Raw genomic sequence first — 22708 nt, 5'->3', positions numbered from 1 at the left:
TTAGATCTGTTTCATGGATATCATAGTTGTTTTGTTGCATAGATAAAGTTATGGATCATTGTACTCTCTTTTGTTGAATCATTTGATGACGATCTAAGAAGAAGAAGATTTGCAAGGGTTTTCCCCATAGTGGGTTTTGCCCTAGTCTCATACCAATCTTGGTGTCTATATCTATGTGCATGCTTTTCTTCTATTGTTCCTTTATGTTCTGCTGCATTGATGATGATGATGTTGTTCTTTCTATATAATTTCATATGTTGATGAATAATGGTGTAGATCTGAATAATGTAATGATGATATGGGGTGAACTTAATGTATTAATGAAGAAATGCAATTATCAAAGCAAAGAACAATGTAGCCCTATAAAAAATTAACATGGCGTTGGTCCCCGCCCCCACTCTGCTGAGCCTTCCACCAGGTCCTATGCACGGTTTAATGACCAGGGGTCAAGGCTAATGCCCGGCCCCTCTCCCCTAATGCAGAAAACATATCGATTTAAATATAAACCAACCACATGGTATGTTAAGAACCATTGTGTCATCAATCGGTAGAGTGCTGAGTTTGTACATAGCAGGACGGGGTCGAACCCGTTGAGGCCTTCAGGCCTAAACATATTTTTTTTACCAATAATGAGGTGCCACATGGCGGCCTCTAATAGGGCCATGTGCGACCTTCTATTGGGCCACCAAAACTGCACGAACCAATCAAATGATGTCAGCTTACCCCTATACGGACTGACACTTGGCGATCTTTGATTGGCCCTTTGTATGCCCAGTTGGCATGCTAACGTCAACATGTTGTCAGCAATATGAACCACCCAGTCAACCCATCTTCAGTTTTTTTTTTTTTTTTTGGTCAAAAACTTTGGAACATCATAATTTCTTCATATGACGTCAAATTGAGGCGATTCAAGTGTCGTTGGAATCAAGATGATGAACACTACGACTTGACGCCGGTTTCGAGAGATTCTGAGCACTTTTAGTTTTGAGCCTATTTTTTTATCTCAGTATCACTTGGAGCCCCTTAGTTCAAACTTCATGGCATAGATGAAAAAATAGCTGAAAAATTGTGATTTCAAACTCTAAATGAAAAATCACAAGTTCATGTAGACTACATGGCTTTGGAGGAGTGATGGAGTTCATGTGGACTCATGGTAGAGGAGTGTGGACACACATTGTGTAGCTACATCATATTGGAGCCATTACTGTGTACAACATCACCTTGGAGCTTGGAATGTAGCACTTCACATGTATGACCCTACATGTGATTATTGTAGGTTGCTTGTAAGGCCATTGGCCCACATATTTATTGTTCACCTCCCTTTTCTCTCATATATATATAAAGGAGAGAGTCCTTTACTCATTTTTATTCTTGATCATCTTGTGTTAGAGATGTAAACTAGAGGAGTGCACTAGTCATTCTCTCTTTCTTATATGTTTATTTGTACTTGATCTCTTTCTTTTGGAGTTGCTAAGGTTTCTTGAGCTTCTTGGAGTAACTTGAAGACTACAGTTAGGGTTTCATGACTTGGGGATTTGGAGATTAAGGTTTTGAGTTGAAACTCTAGGTTATATTTTGTGAGGAAAAATAAGACAAGGAGACGTCTCGCCTTGGAGGACTTGCTTGAGTGATTGATGCTGTTGGAGCTCCTTGATTGAGCTAGGGTTTTTCTTGGTTTCCCTAGCTAGGGTTTTGGAGAGCTAGTGGATAGTACTAGCATTGCGATAAGGCTATGGTATGTACATGAACTTCATATTGTGCATATTAATGAACTTTTCAGCCATCCAATACTAGTGTAAATTGCAGATTTGATTTTCAGCCATCTATGTTCCTCATGGTTTGTGATTTCCAAGTATACTTGTCTTGCTGATTTGACATAAGTTTATGGTGATTATATTAGTGGATTCAACATTATAACTGAAAAGATAAGGGCTGTCTTTTGTTGTATTCACTGTTGTAAATAAGGGTTTCAGATCTGATTTATGCATGATAAGATTGCTTTAGAGGGCGAAACTTATCAGAACATTTTGGTATCTTTTCTCTTGGATTGCCTAAATGGTTGGAGCTGTTAAGGAGTGAAATATTGTGTACTGCCACTGCTGTTTTTTTTATATTTCATAACAGTCCTAAGGCTTAAAATTCACAGGGTTAAGATTTGATAAACCTCTACGATAAGGGTGAAATTTTTGAATTGCGTAAGAAATGTCAATTCACAGAACTTCCACAAGTACATGGAAGAAAACATTTTTGATGATATGTAATTTTAAATTTTAATGAATTTGATGAAGCTATTCATATGATATGTGTTAAGCAGAGGGATGAGATACTTATTTTACATTTAAATGTTTACATATTACATATGCTAATATTGATGATAACTCTCTTTTTGGCTTTATTTCCAAATTCATGAACAGCATTCTGAAATTTGTCTCTTGGTTATAAATATATAATACTAACCATATTGTGTCCAAACTATTTTAAAAATTTGTCGTATCCACGTTTAATACTGTAATCATATTTGTGCAGCTTAGATTACAATTATAGGTTGGAGTGATTAGAATTACAAATTGAAATATACAAATATAATATATTATCCACTCTTCACCTATTAGTTCTCATTATTTCATCCTTAGATGAAATCTAGAGGTCAAGGCCAAGGGAGGAAATTATAAAGAGATATTTCAGCAAGAGATAATTCCAGCAGGACTGTACATCAAAGATTGCCAAGTAGCAGCTGCATGTGTGAGGCCATATTTAACTAGAGATCTCACACATGCCACGTGGGGAAGGTTTGTGCAACTGGCACAAGTGCCCAGGTGTGCAGAGTCCAGATCGGCCAGACGATGGAGGGCAGGTTGGATGCTGAACAAACAACAGGTCTCTGGGTGTTTCAAAGGAGATTTGGAGGGCCGTATAGCTGGAATAGGTGCTCAGAAAATCTCTGTAATTGTTGTAGCCTGTATTTCTCAGTAAGGTCATTTTCCCAGTTAGGGATATCCTTCACTGTTCTGAGTAATAAAAGTGAAGTTCAGCTGGAGGGTTAATTTGTGTGTGAGAAATACTTCTCATGTTTTCTTCCGCTGTAAATTTCTGAGTTAAAATTCCAGCATGTTTTTATTCAGTAACCACAGATTTAAATTTCTGGGTTATAAATTTACTAAGAATAATAAACCAGATCTGAAATTAGAAGTTTAAAAATGCTTTTTATGCGTGTAGTATTGTGCATGAGTGCTTTACTTTCACCTTTCCTTCAGCTGAATCTACTTGTTCCCAAACTACGAAGTAGTTTTTGTGAATACCAGGGAGGAATTTTATGGGTTAAGTTTCCAATGGTAATCTGTCTTATGCAGTCTTATACTTGATTCATTTGGGAGGTGTAAATGTGAGTAATATAAGTCACCGCTTAGTGTTATTATCCAGAGCAAGCTACACATACATGGCAATTATACTACTTTTCGGTTTATTGTAATGCATTTACTGGACCTCTCCTAATCCAACCTGCTGCTCCTTGCTTAGGCAGGCAACATGTGGTAGAAATGTTATCTCAGCCCACCTATTAGGAAATACTAAAGGAACATAGATCCATGTAAACAGTATATTCTTAACTCAAGGAAATTGCTTTTGTGCAATTTGAAATATGAAGATTCCCTTACATCTATGCCTTATTAGTCTACCAGATTCGCAAGTTTGTGCCTTATATCATTTTCTCTATAACAGATACAAAAATGATATTACAGTTTTAAATATTTATCTTCTGCATTTTTGGTAAGAATCGCATTTATTTTTTTCAGTAAGAAAAAAACGCTGGTTTTATTAGAATATGGAAAAACCAGTACATCTAGTCCATTAGGAAGCTTCATATCAAGTTATACATTTGTGAGAAAGCAACATGTGAGCAATGCAGCCATGGTCAAAATCAGAAACAGTCATAGAGTAGGTCCACCAGGCCTCAGGCCATCACACGAACCCCAAATATCAGCCCATATAACAGTACCAAAAATATGCAACAGATATGCCATCATAAGTCCATGAAACAGATATAGAAAGAGCATAACCAACAATAAAGTATGGTGTCATATAAGACCATGCAGTGTGATAGAAAAGGCAAAAATAGAAACAAAAAAACCAGACAGTAGACCATCTTCAAGGGAGTGGCATGTATCCAACATCGATGGAGCTGCCATCCATTTCCAGAGTGATGTGCAAGCTTTCAGTGGATGTCATAATACCCAGCTTGGACATGGCATCTGCAATTGTATTATGTTCTCTGTGAATGTGTTGTATGGAAATATTTTGAAATGTGCCCTTGAGATGAATGATGTTCTGGAGCCAACCCTGTAGATGTGGATGAGAAATAGTGGAAATTCCCAGCACATGGTTGATAATGGCTTGAGATTCCCCATAGATCTTCAGTCTTTGAATATCTAGGAAACTAGCGAACCATAGTAACCCCCAAAGTGCAATAGCTTCAGCTCTCATATTAGTCCCCCTGCCTCCTGCCCAATGGATTCTATATTGCTGGTTTTGATCGATGCGAATCCACACCCTGCATCCACATCTACCTTCCTGTTCTGCAACATCAAAGTAACCCGCCGGGAAGGATATATCCGGGCCATTATGTCTATGTGAGATCGAATGTGGCACAGAATTTGATAGCAGCAGTGGTCTCAGCCATGATAGAATGTTGTTGATAATATGGTCCACATTGAGTGTTTTTCCCTCAAATATAATATAATTTCTAGCCTTCTAGATTTCCCAAAATATCACAAGGGGGGTTGCCATCTTATTTTTGACTCGTCTGCTCCACCATATCAAGCAGGCTTCTATGGACACGTGCAATATGAGTGTAAGAGAGTAAAACAGAGATCTTAGTTGTTAAAATCAGTGTTGAGATAATATCGGAAAATCGCGATTTTTTGAGTTTGGCGATATTATCTACCAATTTTTACGCTATTTTTTTTTCACAAAAAATCGCGAAAAAAACGCGATAACTTAAAAAAATCGCGATTTTTTCCCAAAAATCTTTGGGAAAAAAAAAAATTCTCCGATTTTTTGATGAGGAGGAGGAGCAACAAGAGGAGGAGGTGACACAACCTACCCAGGCTACCCCTGTCACCAGTAGAGGACATGGTCTACCTCATGTAGCTCCTAGTTCTTCAGCGTCTAGAGCACAACAGAGTCCACTGCCAACTCCACTGGCATTTACATCTAGAGGGGCAAAGGAAATCAATAGTATTAGACTTTAGTTATTTGGTTCATTTCATTGTATATAACATTATGACTCATGATATGAGATACATTATTATATTTTTTGTTGATATTTTGAGGCTGAGTTGGGACTCAGGAGTCAGGACTTACTATTCAGGACATGATTCATTGTTATGTGTGATGTAGCACTAGAAATGATATTACACATCTTATATATTAGTTCTTTTATCATATTTATGTGTCAATGTATTTATTTACGTTGTAGATGCTTTAGATATTAAAAAAATTGAAAAAAAATGAATATTTTTGTATGTTACGATTTTTCCCCGATTTTTACTGATTTTCTTCCGATTTTTACGATATTTTCCGATTTTTTCCCCTCCCCGATAACGATTACTGCAACATTAGTTAAAATTGGAAACTAGGGCCAAACTCCACATGGGTCGTCTTATTTATGACAACTGATATTTTTCTTGGATTCCTCTCTCCGAGAGGTTTAGGATTGATCTAAAGATCATCCAATTCCGACATGTACAAATGAAGTTATGAATTTATTTTGATTATGGACAAATTGCCAAGGTCGGCCAACAAACTTATATAGGCTCAAAAGCCTAATAGTCACGTCTATTCATCCTCAACGTTTGTTATAAATACATGATGCCTTAGCCTCATTTGGACACACTCATCCCCACACATCTTTCTCTCTCCTCATCTGATTGGATACGCATTTTCTGGGCAGCTTTCTCTCTCACATGCGAAGGCAAGGACAAAATTCTGTTTTGGGCGTTGACCAAATTTCAAGAAGTGTTTTTACCAGCGTTGACTTGTTTAACTGCGTTTTTGGGTGAGATATTTCTGTTTGGGTAGGCCGCATTTCTGGGCACAGAAATCGAGGTCAAACGTTGACTTTGACCAAGCGTTGACTGCAACTAGGGCTGACCACAGGGTTGGCTGTTTGACCAGGTTTCACTGGACTATTTTGGGCTGTTTTGAGGGCTGATTCATCTTGTTGTTTGGAGGCCGAAGTTGACTGAAGTTGACCATTTTGTTGAGGGTCAAATCTGCCCTGTTGACCAGTGTTGACTTTTTTGGTTAGGGCTCTTTTACTGCTGTTACAAAATATCAGATTTGTAAATTGTACTATCTCTCTTTGCTGAACTATTGAAGACTAAAAGAAGAATTGATCAAGGGTTTCCCCACATTGGGATTTGTCCCTTGCTGGTGCCACATCTTGTGTCCTGTTGTCTTGGCTTGTCTTCTACTGTTTATGTCTATGTTCTATCTGCGTTTTACTATCATGTTGATGTGATTGTTAATCTGGATATTGATATTGGGCTAATAAAGAAATTGAAGTAAAATTGCTCTAAAGCATAGAACATACCATTGTTGCCTAAAATTAACATGGTATCAGAGCTGAGGTGAAGACAAAGCCCAAGCAAGAGTGAAAGATAAATCACCAAAGATAGTTGGACAAGGACAAAAGGCTCAATGGGTTCCTCATCCCACTTCTCGGCTTAAGATAAGCTCCATGATAAATCTGACTATCATGGACGGAAGATGTCTCTTGATTTGACCTTGGAAGAACAAGAAGTGATGGATTATGTGAAGGGTAAAATCCCTGAGCCTCCTTCAAATGCACCGGCTGCTGCGAAGACCAAGTACAATAGGGCTGAAGTCAAAGCAAAGAAGATTATCAGATATTCCATTTACAAGTGTTTGGTGGCCTACATCTCCGAATTGAAGACCTCCAAGGAGATCTATGACAAGTTGATCAACATGTTCAAGGTTAGTAATGCTAATCAAATTTTATTTCTCAAAAATAAGTTGAAGGATATTAAGAAGGGCAAGGATGAGCATATTCAATTCTACTTCTTAAGGATCATAGATATCAAGAATGATCTACTTTCGATTGGAGAATCATTCCTGACAGGGAACTTACTCTCACCACCCTTGGAGGACTCCCACTTGAATGGTATGTATCTAGAACCACTATACTCAACAATGATCGAATTCTAGGGTTTGAAGAATTGATGTCAAGATGCATTCAAGAAGAAACAAGAATGGTGGAGCAAGAAATGCCTTCTAATAGAAGCAACCCCACTGTATTCTCCGCTCATGCCAAAAGGAGAAATAATGCAGGGTTTGAAGGTCATTTCAATGAAAAGCCTGGATCTAAGGGAGGAAGGAAGGGCAGGTGCTTTGTTTGCAATAAGTTTGGCCACTATGCAAGGTAGTGTCCAAATAGAAGGGACACATCGCATGATGATGATCACAAACAATCATTCCAAGGGCAACTTCAACAACAATGATCAGAGGAATGGCAAGTCCAATGGCAAGGGGAAAAGGAATGCGGACATCACGAAAATGGTCGACCCTCCAAGAAAGCAAGGAACTCCAGGTATGAAGAATCAAACGTTATTAACAATAAGCAAAAGGAGTACTATCTTATATCGGCCCTCTCCACTGCATCTCCACCGGACACTTTGGGGAATTGGCTAATTGATAGTGGTGCCCCAAGGAACTTCACCGGATACAAGGAAGCTCTCTCTAATCTGATAGAAAAGGAGACAAATTTGGAGATCATCCTTGGAGACGATGGCACCTATCCCGTGAAGGGAGTAGGGAATGTTACCCTTCAATTGAATCACGGTAACATTATTCATTTACAAGAAGTACTATATGTACCTCATTTCAAGAAGAACCTGGTGTCCATTTCGACAATGGAAGACAAAGGATTCAAGTTGGCATTCATCGATGGAAAGGTACATGTTTGGAAAATAAATTTTAAAGATGCTTTTACTCTTAGGTTCAAGGTTGACACTTTGTATCAAGTTGGAGGAAGTCCATTGGAGCCATGTCTTGCGACACATCTCTACAATCTAAACTATGGCACCGGAGGTTTTCCCATCTTCATTATAAGGCCCTACCCGACGTGAGACAGATGGTGACAGGTGTGCCTGAGTTCAAAGTAGAGCATGAAGGTGTAGTATGTCAAGGATGTATCGAAGGAAAACTTACAAGGGGACCATTCCCCTCAAGTATTAGCAAGACCACAAATATATTGCAATTGATCCACTCCAACATATCTAGTATGATGCTCGTAAACTCTTTGGGAGGATACTTATATTATCTCACCTTTACAGATGATTATTCTCGCAAGACCTGGATCTACTTCTTGAAGAAGAAGGATGAAGTGTTCACCTGGTTCTGACACTTCAAAGCCTTGATCGAAAACCAATCCAAGAAGAAAATCAAGATATTGAGGACTGATAATGGGACTGAGTACGAATCCAATGAATTCCAAGATTATTGCAGAGAAGCTGGCATTAAGAGGGAGACTACAACGCCATACACTCCCGAGAAAAATGGTGTGGCTGAAAGGAAGAATCGCACTATTGTAAAAGTTATCTGTACCATGCTTCATGATCAAGGACTTCTGAAGTTCCTATGGGCTGAAGCTGCAAATACCGATGTGTATGTTCAAAACTGATGCCCTCATCAAGCATTGGACTCCAAGACTCCTGAAGAAATATTCACTGGTAAGAAACCCAATGTCTCTCATTTTAGAATTTTCGGAAGCCCCGTATATTTTCATGTGCTGAAAGAGAAAAGAAGCAAATTGGGTGCATCTGGGAAGAAATGAGTCTTTGTGGGCTATAGTGAAAATTCTAAGGGATATAGAATTTATGTGGTTGGTCAAAGGGAATTGGAGATAAGTCATGATGTCACCTTTGACGAAGATATGGCTCTTAGAAAGATCAACAACCTTCCTATCCCAAGGAAGGACAAAGAAGCTGACACCGGAAAACAGGGTGCAAAAGAAGATGAAACGATGCCGAATGTTGATGAACCTATGGATCCTATTGATCCTCCTCCTCAAGAGCCCTCCTCCTCCAAGAGGAGACCCTCATGGCTTAGGGAGACTCTCGAAGATGTCGAGAGACATATTGCACCAAGGGGGACTTTTCGTGAAAGTAAGAAGCCAAACAGGTATAAAAGATACTTGACCATCATGAGCACTATCATTCAAAATGAGCCTTCATCATTTGAAGAAGCCGTGAAGCAACAAGTATGGAAGGATGCTATGAATGAAGAATATGAGTCAATTATGAAGAATGATGTCTGGGATGTGGTCCCGAGACTCTAGGACAAATCGGTTGTAACCTCTAAGTGGCTCTACAAAATCAAGCATGGAGTTGATGGAAGTGCAGAAAAGTTCAAGGCTCGCTTTGTTGCTCGAGGCTTCTCTCAAAGGAAGGTGTAGATTACGATGAGATATTTGCACCTGTTGCTCGATACATCACCATCTGCTCGATCATAGCCCTTGTTGCCTCGCAAGGATGGAACCTACTTCAGATGGATGTCAAGACCGCTTTCTTGCATGGTTCAATCAAAGAGGAAGTCTATGTGGAACAACCCAAGGGGCTTGAGGTTCATGACCGGGAATCTCATGTATGCAGGTTGAAGAAAACTCTTTATGGTTTGAAGCAAGCACCTCGGGCTTGGTATGAGAGGATTGATGGCTATCTGATGAAGCTGAGATTCACTAGAAGTGAAGCCGATTCAAACCTTTACTTTAAGGTTGAAAATGATAAACCTCTCATTTTAGTACTTTATGTGGACGACCTCCCTCTGACAGGTGCACATCTTCTCATTCACAAATGTAAGAGGGAGTTGGCTTCTGAATTTGAGATGAAGGACCTAGGATCGATGCACTACTTCCTAGGGTTGGAGGTCTGGCAAAAGCCAAGTGAAATTTTCCTATCTCAAGGAGAATATGTTGTGAAGATATTAGAAAGATTTGGGATGGTAGACTGCAAGTCTGTGACTACCCCACTGGAAATTAACTTTAAGAAGTCATGTGGTAGTGTTGCCGGACCTGAATTGGGAAATGCTTCTGAGTATCTTCAACTCATAGGAGCACTGATGTTCTTGGCAATGTTGCACGAAGCGGGGACGTTTTTTGGAAGCGGGGATGCAGAAGCGTCGTTTTCAAAAAATCTAGGAAGCGAAGCGTCTGCTATATATATATATTTATATTTATATTTTATTGCATTTATACTCAAAACAAACATCCCAAATACCAAATTAGTTGTAGAAGACATGAAAACATGCATATTTTTGCATAAATCAAGATAGATATAGCATCCATTGTACAATAATGATTAATTATTCGAGCATCAACCATTTAAATGCATCAACCATCTAGAATCTAGATTCTTCTCCTCTTGTCTAGCCTTTGTCTCTACCTCGATTGTCTAGGGATATTAGTCAACATTGCCCAATTTTGATCAAACTACCTAATTCAAGACTTGAAATATGGTAGAAAAAGCTTAACATGCTTGATCGATAATTTTGACTTGATTGAAAGGTAATTTTTTTCTAAGGGCGTGACAAAGGAGTTCAACAATTAACACCACCAACACTAGGGTACATATAGGGCTTGGTGCTCTTGATTAAATGCTAATCGCATACCTTCATACTTGATATAATCTAATGAAATGCCACAATCCCATTGATCCTGAATTCCTGAACACTGTTAAGTCTGCTGAATTTTGAATAGGATATGAAATTCTATTTTCTCCATATGAAGTCCAATGAGGCTGGAACCACTCTCAAACATCTTGAGTCATTTCATGGTAATGTTAAAAATTTAAGTAAAAAGATGAAAATGAAAAATAAAGGAGATGTCACTTTTACTTTAAGAATTTAACATTACCATGAGGGAGAGTTTGCTATATTTATATTTTTTTAATATTTTTTTTGCCTTCATTCCTCACCCTAACCCAAGGTGGACCCACCCCCAACAAGCAAACTCACCAAAAAATAAAATTAAAAAAAAAAAATCGATTTTTTTAGGCCGTGCTACGCTTTTTCCGGAAGCGTACGCTTCGTATGGCCGAAGCGCCGTACGAAGCGCGCTTCCAAGCCACGCTTCGGAAAATTCCAGGAAGCGGCAAAATCAGGGGGAAGCGCGCTTCCGCCGAAGCTTCCTAGATGCTTCCGCATGGGACGCGCTTCCGGGCTTGGAACCAAGGGGGGGGATTTCTTGCAACATTGGTTCTTGGTGAACTCTCGTCTAGAGATATGTTTTGTAGTTAACACATTGAGCCAATATATGGTTGAGCCTCATCATATACATTGGATTGGTGCCAAGAATCTTTTGAGATATCTTCTAGGCACAATCACACATGGAATGAGATACACTACGGGAGATGTGAGGCTGCATGGTTATTCTGATGTTGATTGGGCTAGCAGTATGGTGGATCGCAAGAGCACTTCTAGATGTTGTTTTTCTTTGGGTTCTACTTCGATATCTTGGATGAGCAGGAAGTAGAAATCGGTTGCCTTGAGCACCGCTGAGGCCGAATACATAGCTGCTAGTATGGCCTCCTGTGAAGCTGTCTGGTTGAGGAAGCTCTTCAGTGAGTTGTTTGGACATGTGCTGGATACCACCGTGATCCTCTACGACAACTAGAGTGGGATCCGATTATTAGAGAATCTCGTGTTTCATGATCGCTCCAAGTATATAGATATCAGGTACCACTTTATCCGGGATATGGTACAATGAGGAGCAATAAGGCTCTATCACATTGGGGTTGATGAGCAGGTCGCCGATATTCTAACAAAGCCCTTGGGGAAGGTCAAGTTCTTGGCCTTCGGAGAATGACTTGGAGTCGTGGAGAGACCCTCTTATGAGGGTCCTATATGATATGGACATTGAGCTCTAGGAGCTGCAGGGGGATTGGGGTACTTCTTGGAGTGATGAGAAACCATAAGGTGAGTGGTTCAACCTTCCCTAGTGGTTTGTTGTGTACAGTGTTGGAATTTCTAAGTTTAACCCATTAGAAATTCTTCCTGTACTATCTAGTTTATTTCTTCTTACTTGTTTCATTACTTAACAAGTTATTTACCATGTAAATACTAAAAATAAACACAAGTACAGTATCAACATTTACAAATCATCAACTGAAAGAAAACAATCACACAAGTGACACCGTTATTTTTGGACCAATGTCCCCGGAGAAACCCAATGCGGAAAAACCGGTGCAACTATTCAGAGGGTTTTATTATTATCCAATTTTCAGAATACAACCAGGGTGCCAGAAATGGTTCACCCAATAGAGAATGCCCTCGGCAGTAGTACCTCTCCTCGGAGACAGATATTTCGGCTAATTAATCACTGGATAAACAATCCCATAGCAACAATTACAGCTTCCACTGCTCTGCGTTACTCTGATAGGGATTGCGTCACCCTATCCGTCTCACCAGTTCCCAGTTTGTCCCACGAAATCCTCCCAGCGTTGCCTCTTGGCCTTGCGTCAACTCTTCTAGCCTCTATGTCAGCTTCTAGAGCTTCTGTGTCAGCCCCTAGACCCTCTGTGTCTCACACGCTAGCTACTCCTGGCTGCCTCTGCGTCAACCTCTTTAGGCTCTACATTGTCTCTCTGGTACCAACTCTGCCTCTTTGCTATGTATTCACTGCCCCTTGCTGCTGATCACTGATTCTATCTCTCTTATCAAACCTCGCTCTAGAGAATAGAATGATTGATCACTCTGGTGTGTTCTCCAACTGATCCCCAGGCCTCCTCTTATACTTTTCTCGTTGGTCCATCAATGGCTTAGATTAAATCTCTAATCAACAGATAAGATTAGATTTGGCTTGATCCATGACTTTTGGAACCTTCTAACCCAGTTTTATATTAATACCCATTACTATTTTATTTTTCCTAAGTTTAGACTTAGGAACTCCATTAAAAATATTAATTATTTTAATATCTCCCAAATCGGTTAGAATCTACCCAAACCATTTCTAGGTCTTGGAGATCTCATGTGCTTTAGCCTCTCCACCAATTTTCATGGCTAGGGCACATCCGATGCCACCCCAAATCAACACTCCTTCTTAGCGAGGACTATGCTCTAGTAATACTCCACATTGAGTATCACCCTAATTATCCAGCACTGGTCTCTATGTTGATGCTAGGCCTCCCTGCCCAACATCCTCTGCATTGCTACATCTTGTACTGCTGCCCATGGCCCTGCCACTGCCACTGCTGCATCCGTACGACAACTCCCTCTGCATCCATGCTGTTGCTAGTCCATTCTCGCAACACTGCATCTGCATCGCATCCCCTTCTCATCATGCTGCATTGTGTTGCCCGTAACACTACCACTACTAACTACAACAAAGTTACCGAGAAGTAGGTAACTGATCCACCCAACTTTGACATCCTTGTCAGGCTAGAGACATTCCCAATGCTGAAGCTCCCTTTGTTGCTAACAAGTGCTCCCTCTACTGGTCTCTGCGCTGATGCAACAACTCCCTGCATCTCGCACTGTTGCACACCTCTCTGTGCCATCCTGCACTGGTGCAACACTCTCGTGCCTCTTGCACTGTTGTAGCCTGCTAGTCTCGCGCTGTCCCGAGACTCCTGCACTGTAGCACTCTCTGCCGCTCCATCCGCATTCGTCTCTATCGACATCCACCAGTCCTGCTACTACTTCGGGGCTCCTGTAGGAAGGTATAATCCAAGAGGTTGGGTGCCTAAAGGATCTTGCCCCTCATCGCCTGTAGTCCGTCTGGGTACAACTTGATGTCTCCCCACTTCTTCTCAAGTGGCACATGAGCACTCATGGAACACAGAACAGAAAGGATCTTGACCTTCCAAATGACAAAGTTGGATGCCTCATCCAACTTATCCTGATCCCTTAGCCCATTCATGGCCATCTCTCTGCTCTTCTTGTTGACTCCTCCGAGTCTTTCTACTTCCTGCCTGGAAGTTCTCTGTTCGACTCCCGCTGAGTCTCTCTACTTCCTGCCTGGAAGTTTTCGGTTCGACTCCTACTGAGTCTCTCCACTTCCCATTTGGAAGTTCTCGGTTCGACTCCTGCTGAGTCTCTCTACTTCCCGTCTAGAAGTTCTCGGTTCGACTCTTGCTGAGTCTCTCCACTTCCCGTTTGGAAGTTCTTGGTTCGACTCCTGCTGAGTCTCTCTACTTCCTGTCTGGAAGTTTTCTTCTGGACTCCCTCTGAGTCCCGATTTCCCACCTGGAAATCCTTCTGCCAACGTCAAGTTGCCCCTCTCTGATCGTCTGTGCAACAACAACACTGATCCAGATTCCTTAGCTAGAAATCCACCTCTATAGTAACTCCCTCTACCTTGGTCTTGCCCTGTTAGGTACTGTTCTGACCACAGTGCCCCACCAGCTTCGCTCCCGCAAACTACCCACAGCCTCCTATGCCCCAGCAACTGAAGGACTGAGCCTCTAGGCTCTGCGCAATTCCCGGCATCGACAAAATCTGCACCTCCTGGCCACAGCGTCGATCCTTCCTGGATGAGAAAGATGATTGGGCACTGCGTAGGTCAGATATGCTCCTCTCTGTCTCTGTGCTGATCCTCCTCCTGGCTCGAACTGATGACGTAGGCCCTCTACGTTACCCCTTAATTACTGCTTTCTACTATGAACAACTTCTGTCACTTGGGACAGTTGTTATTGCTGCTATTGCTCTACGAGTTGATGCCTTCAATTATCCTATGATCTGCAACCATGCTTTGATACCATTTTGGAATTTCTAAGTTTAACCCATTAGAAATTCTCCCTGTACTATGTGGTTTATTTCTTCTTACTTGTTTCATTACTTAACAAGTTATTTACCATGTAAACACTGAAAATAAACACAAGTACAGTATCAACATCTATAGATCATCAGCTGAAAGAAAACAAGCACACAAGTGACACCGTTATTTTTGGACCAATGCCCCTGAAAAAACCCAATGCAGAAAAACCGGTGCAGCTATTTAGAGGGTTTTATTATTATTATGCAGTTTTCAGAATACAACCAGGGTGCTAGAAATGGCTCACCCAACAGAGAATGCCCTCGGCAATAGTACCTCTTCTCAGAGACAGATATTCCAGCTGATTAATCACCGGATAAAAAATCCCACAACAACAATTGCAGCTTCCATTTCTTTGCGTCACTTTGATAGGGACTGCGTCACCCTATTCGGCTCACCAGTTCCTAGTCTGTCCCATGAAATCCTCCCAGCGCTGCCTCTTGGATCTGCATCAGCTCTACTAGCCTCTGTGTTAGCCCCTAGACCCTCTCGTCTCACACGCTGGCCTCTCCTAGTTGCCTCTGCGTAGCCTCCAGCTGCCTCTACGTCAACCTCTCTGGGCTCTGCGTTGTCTCTCTGGTACCAACTCTGCCTCTTTGCTATGTATTCACTGCCCCTCGCTGTTGATCATTGATTCTATCTCTCTTAGCAAACTCTGCTCTAGAGAATATAATGATTGATCACTCTGGTGTATTCTCCAACTGACCCCCAAGCCTCCTCTTATACTTTTCTCGTTGGTCCATCAACATCCGAGATTAAATCTCTAATCAACGGCTAAGATTAGATTTGGCTTGATCCATGACTTTTGGAACCTTCTAACCCAGTTTTATATTGATACCCATTACTATTTTATTTTTCTTAAGTTTAGACTTAGGAACTCCATTAAAAATATTAATTATTTTAATATCTTTCAAACTGTTTAGAATCTGCCCAAACCATTTCTGGGTCTTGGAGATCTCATGCGCTTTAGCCTCTCCACCAATTTTCATGGCTAGAGCACATCTGATGCTACTCCAAATCAACACAGAGTGAGTGGTTCAACCTTCCCCTGTGATACCCCTTGGCGACATGTAGGCAGGATGAGTGGTTCATCCTTCTCCTGCTGAATGGGAAGTACCTTTCATTTGGCTAATGAGTAGGGAAATGAGGATAAGGACCATAGTACTACCGATGGACGCATCGTGTACTACCATACTCCCTATGTTAGGATGACCGATATTGATCTAGGATCAATTGGAACTGACTTCGGGTTAGTAAGAGTGGTATGAGACACTCTCTTTTGATTAGAACTGACTTTGGGTCAATAAGAGTGGTATGACACACTCTCCTTTGATTGGGATTGACTTCAGGTCAGTAGAGAATGGTATGATACATTCTCAATCACTTATTCTTTTTCATAGTTCAGCAGAGCAGTGCGTTGATGGCAGAGATAGTACAGAATGGCAAATGGATTAACAGATGGAGTTCTCCCTAGTTGAGAGGGACTGTTAAAATTGACAACTAGGGCCAAACTCCACATGGGTTATCTTATTCATGACAATGGATATTTTTCTTGGATTCCTCTCTCCGAGGTGTAGGATTGATCTAAAGATCATCCAATTCCGACATGTACAAATAAAATTATGAATTTATTTTGATTATGGACAAATTGTCAAGGTCGGCCAACAAACTTATGTAGGCTCAGAAGCCCAACAGTCACGTCTATTCATCCTCAACGTTTGCTATAAATACATGATGCCTTAGCCTCATTTGGACACACTCATCCTCGCACATTTCTCTCTCCTCATCTAATTGGGTACACATTTTCTAGGTAGCTTTCTCTCTCACACATGCGAAGGAAAGGAGGATGAAATTCTGTTTTGGGCATTGACTAGCATTGACCAAATTTCAAGAAGTGTTTTGACTAGCATTGACCAGCAGCGTTGACTTGTTTGACTCGTTTTTGGGTGAAATATTTCTGTTTGGGCAGGCTGCATTTCTGGGCACAGAAATCAAGGTCAAACATTGACTTTGACCAAGCGTTGACTGCAGCTAGGGTTGACTGCAGGGTTGGCTTTTTGACCAGGTTTGACTGGATTGTTTTGGGTTGTTTTGAGGGTTGATTCATCTTGTTGTTTGGAGACCAAAGTTGACTGAAGTTGACCATTTTGTTGAGGGTCAAATCTGCCCTGTTGACCAACGTTGACTTTTCTGGTTAGGGCTCTTTTACTGCCATTACAAAATATCAGATTTGTAAATTGTACTTTCTTTCTTTGCTGAACTATTGAAGATTAAAAGAAGAATTGATCAAAAGTTTTCCCACATTGGGGTTTGTCCTCTTGTCTTGGCTTGTCTTCTACTGTTTATGTTTATGTTCTATCTGCATTTTACTATCATGTTGATGTGATTGCTAATCTGGATATTGATATTGTGCTAATAAAGAAATTGAAGTAAAATTGTTCTAAAGCATAGAACATACCATTGTTGCCTAAAATTAACATTAGTCCATACCTGTACAACAACCAGGGAATACAGTGGGATGTGCGAATTGCTCTCATCCACCCGCCTGCAAAAAATGCATAGTCCTGGTCCATGTATGCCCCTCTTCCTAAGATTTTCCCAAGTCAGTGTCTTATTCTTCCATACAACCCAGGTGTATAAAATGATCTTGATTGGGATCTGAACCTTCCAGTGTCTGGTGAACCAACAAATGTTCTGTGTGTTATGTATACAGCTGCAAATGAAAAGATAGGTATCAGAGACAGAGATAGAGCCTCATTGCAATTTCCCATCCCACCCAATCTGATTGCCAATCTCAGCCTTGCAGATACCAGAATTACGTAGCGCTTCGAGTATTCTTTCCCAGGCCCCAGCCACCTCCCCCGTCAATCCAATTTCCTCTGCCTTCTTCCATATTGGAATGATGCCTGACCATGTACGGATATCCTGTGCGAAGAAGAAGTATCCTCTGGAGTTAAGGCTGTGTATGAGAGCATCAGAGTAATGCAACTCGATCGTAGTTCCCAGTATACGCTCCCTGCCTATGATAATGTCCTTCCCTAAACCAAAAATCCAGCATGCCCGTTTTAAAAACCAGTATTTGACCTTGTTGAAACTGGCCCAGATGGTGGATCTTGTCGGTTTTCCAGTAAGTCCCTCTCTCATCGAGTGTGTGACCTTTATTCCTTTAGTGTAGTGCTAACTTCTAAATATCTGAATATGTTATGTCTGATGTTGCAAATGTCGTTAAATATTGATCAATATTGAATCTCTGTTAGTTTCCATAAAAGCATTCTGTTAATTTCCAGTAAGGATAACCAAGCATGCCTTCGTTAATACGGTTCAATGAATCTGCTGGTACAAGCTAAAATTCTTACTTTGATGCTATGAAGTCCGCTTACATGAATTGCAGGATATGCTTGGGGATTGGAAAATAAATGCAAGTGCTCCTGGAAGTTCCTTGACTTTGACGATTACAGTACAGCACCCTGAACTTGGTAAATATTTCACAGCAAATCTTCAAGTGAAGAAAATCGAACAACTGACAGTGCATCCAGAAGTAATTTTATGGTTGATGCCCCACAAAGTGGCTGTTTGGATATACTGGCAGGTAAATTCTACCAATGTTTAGAATTTAAAATTCATAAACCTGTTGGATATCCACTTGCTTATCAGGTTCTTTGGAAATGAATGAGATTTATTAACTTTCAAGCAAGTTACTGTGCTGATCAGGATTGCATAGAAGTTTCTAACTTTCTTGCATAGCTGCAATAGATATAGTATAGGAAAAATCAAGAAAGCAACTTCTTTTATATCCTACCTAAGTTGATAATCTATTATTTTTTGGATATTTTGTCAGAATTCTGATGCTTTTGTCGGTTTCTATCAAACATGTGAAACAATATATGAAAACTTAAACTGAGAATTCTAACTTACGTTGCTTATGCAGCTGAGATTGTCGAGCTGTCTGTGAAACCGAGATCACAAGCTGCATAAATTTGCAAATGCAAAAAATACCCTCCTCCCCTATTTCTAGCATATCTATGATTCCCCATTTCTCTTATTTCTGCGGCTTCTACATTTTCTAGGATGTATGTTTCCAAGTTGCTAACTCATAGATAGCATAAGTTGCTAGGTTGCTAACCTGCATGATGGAGTAATGTTTCTTATTCTTTGTCACAAATAGAATGACACCTTTCCCTCCATCGCCGTTTAAAATCACTTATTATTGACTTCAACTTCGAATAACTCTGCAACCTGGTGCATCAACAGCAATATCTTATTTAGGGTATCTTTTATAAAAAGGTTTGCTCAAACTGTTTGTTATAGTTTGTGTGGGATTTATTTTCCCAAACTCAGGTTAAAATCTACGGGAGAGTGAAGATAGAAGAAACCTTTGGGCTATTCCAAAGAGTGTCTATTGAGCATTTTCTTTTATTCAATATTTTTTTTATTTAACAATCTATGATAATGTAGACAGCATGGGTTTCAGTCTTTTTGGTTGGATTTATATCTTAAGAAAGGAGTTGAGGATGAAAATCATTTTGGATGTAACTCTAGACTCTATCATACCTCATACAATTCTAGTGATACCCATCACAGCAGTGTGAGGGTGATGTACATTTATTCCATCCAATATATCTAAACTCAATTATCTATATATATATATTCAACATTAAAATTGATTCCAAAATAATTTTTGTATGGGAGAAATTGAGGATGAAAGTCATTTTATGCTAATAAAACTTCTCAAAGAGTGTTTATCCTAATAATACCCATTGCAGCAGTATGGATGATAAATACTTTTTCCATCACTATATATATAAATTGATCCCAATTTAAAATAATAATAATGATAATAATAATAAAACTAAACTTATCCAATCATTCATCGAAACACTTAAATATATTAATATAAAGGGAAATCATCACTCATCAAGGCATCACTATGACAGGGGATATCATTCATTACCAAACTTATTTATACTCAGCCAAATAACAAGCAAACTCCTTGTTTTTCTGAACAGGGTTAAGGAGTGGTGAAGAGTTTTACATATCAAGCTATTCATTTAGGTTCAACTTTTTTTTCCTCTTGACACATGAAAAACAACAGGGTTAAGGAGTGATGAAGAGTTTTACATATCAAGCTATTCATTTAGGTTCAACTTTTTTTCCTCTTGACACATGAATAAGTAGTGTTGGTCCAATACAATTTGATTTTTGATTTAGTTAGATGTAGTTTGATGGTTGAAAAAAAATTGTTTTTTTGTTAATTCAAATTTAATTATTAATTAATTTTTATATATAAGATTTTATAATTTATTTTAGAATAAAAAATTTATAAAGAATATATATTATTAAAAATATTGTATATATTTTAAATATAAAATTTAACTAAAGTAAATAGCTCATTTATAAAAAAAATATTATATATTGAATATTTAGATTATTTAATATTTGTTTAATGTATATATATTCTTCTTCTTCTTCTTCTTCTTTTCTAGTTTTTTCTACAATTTAAACATTATAAAAAGATTTTCATATTTTATTTCAATCATTGTGTATTTTGATGAAATTTGATTTTATAAAATCATTTAAACTTTATTTTAAGAAGATCTATACTTCATAAACTTATATAAACTTTATTAAAAAATTAGAGTAGTCACTCTTTCAATACATATAACTATCTTGAATTGTAGCAAGCATATTATCAACAACACAATGTGTATAATCATATAATTTATTATAATTATTCAATAATCAACAAAACAAATGTGTAATTTCAACCCAAATTAGCACATTCCATCAATAAATTTATTATTGATGTTCATACTGCCTTATGAAAATAAGCATATGGTTAACATATGTAATATATAGAGGTTTATAACATAATTGTCATGGAAAGAAAATAACAACATAAGATGGCTAACAATATAATATTACCACATTTTCTAGGCATGTTAAACTAGATCGCTAAATTATAGTATTCCTATCATGAATACATTGTTTTATTTTGTGAAAAAAAATAAAATAAAAAAATAAAAATTTCCATTGGAAAAGAGAAGAAGGAGGAGAAGTAAGTTTTTTTATTTTGGAAAATAAAAAATTACATATCTTTCTTTGAAACATACTCTTATGTGTAATTTGGTTTAGGAAGATATAACAATGTTTTCTTAATTGTAGTAAGAAAAGCTAAATGTTTTTCCATCTTGGGTGGTCGAGATATGTCATTCAATATTTCAAATTATATATATCTTTTAAGTATTTAGAAATTTGTACTTGAATTTTTTTTTTTTGTTATCTTAAAATTAAAAGTAAAATGGATCTATATTAATACTTACAATGCACTTAAATCTCTTGAAACCCAAGCATTCCTACATCTACATAACACATGCACAGGCACACATCCACACACAATTAAAAATAAAAACAATAACTTACTAAAAAGTTAGGCATGGATTTTATCTTGCAATATTTTGGGCAGACTTCCCTTGTATAACTGAATTATTGTAATATAAATTGCAAAGTTGACATGTTGTGCTTTTGTTGCTTTCATGGCAGGCCTTCCAGCTATGGTGGAAAGGTGTGCCTTTTATTCAACATCCTAAATATGTAAATGGTAACTCTTACAAGGAGGAAGCTTTGAGGCGTGATAGTCAATTGCAATCTTCCAAAGTGTGTGGTCAAAATGTAAACTTATGTAAAACAAGCACAGTTGAAATGAATAGGAATTGTATGCCTTGTTTGAATAGTTGCAACAATGAGGGTGGACGTTGGTTTTTTTGGAGAGACGCTCAGTGGCCATGGTTATAATATGTTATTGTATGACTTTATGAAGGAGCTTGAGATTTATGTTGGTTTTTAAGGTCTAATGTTGAATTCTTTTGTAGCTATTATTTCTGAAGTGCATTTTCCCTAATTTTCCTTTGCATATCACGAGATTCTACTACTGAAGGTGTAATATTCTTTATTTGACCTAGATTAAGACGCATTATTTTGTGGGATCAATTGTGGGAGAAAATCCTTTGAGATGCAAACCTATTTTATAATATAAAACTTGAGGAAAGGTGTAAACCTTGAAAGATTTGATTCCTTTAGGTGCTTAATAAATCTAGAGTTAAGATAGGCTTGAGCTAGCTATAACTATTTCAAATTTCATATATTTGCATTGGATCCAATACTTCAAGAAATAATGATTTGGAGTAGAAACAAGGAGTCATAAATTTATTTATTGTTTTTTTCATCACACTCAATCTATATTGTTAAGTAGAGAGGAAATTATAGATTAAATCGTCATGTGGATAGCAACAAATATTGTTTGTCTTCTCAACATACTATGTTGGTCACTTCCTCTTTAGCGTTTTCTATATACATGATGTCTTAAAAGTAATGAAGGTTTCTAAGCTTCCTTTTGATCAATATTCATTTTATATGTGCAATATATTTAGTTTTTGGTTTAAACATGTAAGGTTGAACTAAATTTTCTTGTATTGGGAAGGGGACATATACCTTAACACATTTTTGGGATTATTGGCATATAGTAAGTCATTAATCTATGACCCATATCTATAAGTATGATGGAAACTTGACTCTTGACTAAACTAAGTGGGGGGGGGGTGGGTGAATAAGTTTAGTACATTTATGGACATAAATTTCTTTTCTTTTGAACTAGTTAACTAAACTATTAAATGAGTGGCTTAACACATTATAAACAACAAATTTAATATGTGAACAAGTAATATGTAAACCAAAATATTACATCATCACATAACAAAAACACATATGCACACCAGATAAAAGTGGAAACCCATAAAGGGAGAAAACTGCAATTTTATTATTGTTGTGATACAAAGACAAGCTCCTACTCCCTTATTACATCTAATTTTTTGTAGGCTCCAACCTACA

The 22708-nt window shown here is 38.5% G+C and overlaps 1 protein-coding gene across 1 annotated transcript in view; it reads left to right on the top strand.

Annotated features, from left to right (window-relative positions):
- Nucleotides 1-21722, top strand: part of LOC149226953 (DUF1365 family protein) — a 190546-nt gene extending 168824 nt beyond the window's left edge. Inside the window, exons 4-5 of the mRNA XM_089377643.1 lie at nt 18216-18413; nt 21365-21722. Of these exons, the coding sequence (XP_089233769.1) occupies nt 18216-18413; nt 21365-21616 (450 nt within the window). The 3' untranslated portion in view covers nt 21617-21722. The remainder of the gene's footprint in view (nt 1-18215; nt 18414-21364) is intronic.
- Nucleotides 21723-22708: the final 986 nt, after the last annotated feature.

The sequence above is a fragment of the Pinus tabuliformis genome, chromosome J, assembly GCF_031772625.1.
Source record: "Pinus tabuliformis cultivar Carrire ecotype Pingquan chromosome J, CPIR1, whole genome shotgun sequence".
In the NCBI taxonomy this organism is placed as follows: Eukaryota; Viridiplantae; Streptophyta; class Pinopsida; order Pinales; family Pinaceae; genus Pinus; species Pinus tabuliformis.
Note: the sequence above shows the minus strand (reverse complement) of the source record. Positions and strands in the feature narration are given on the sequence as shown.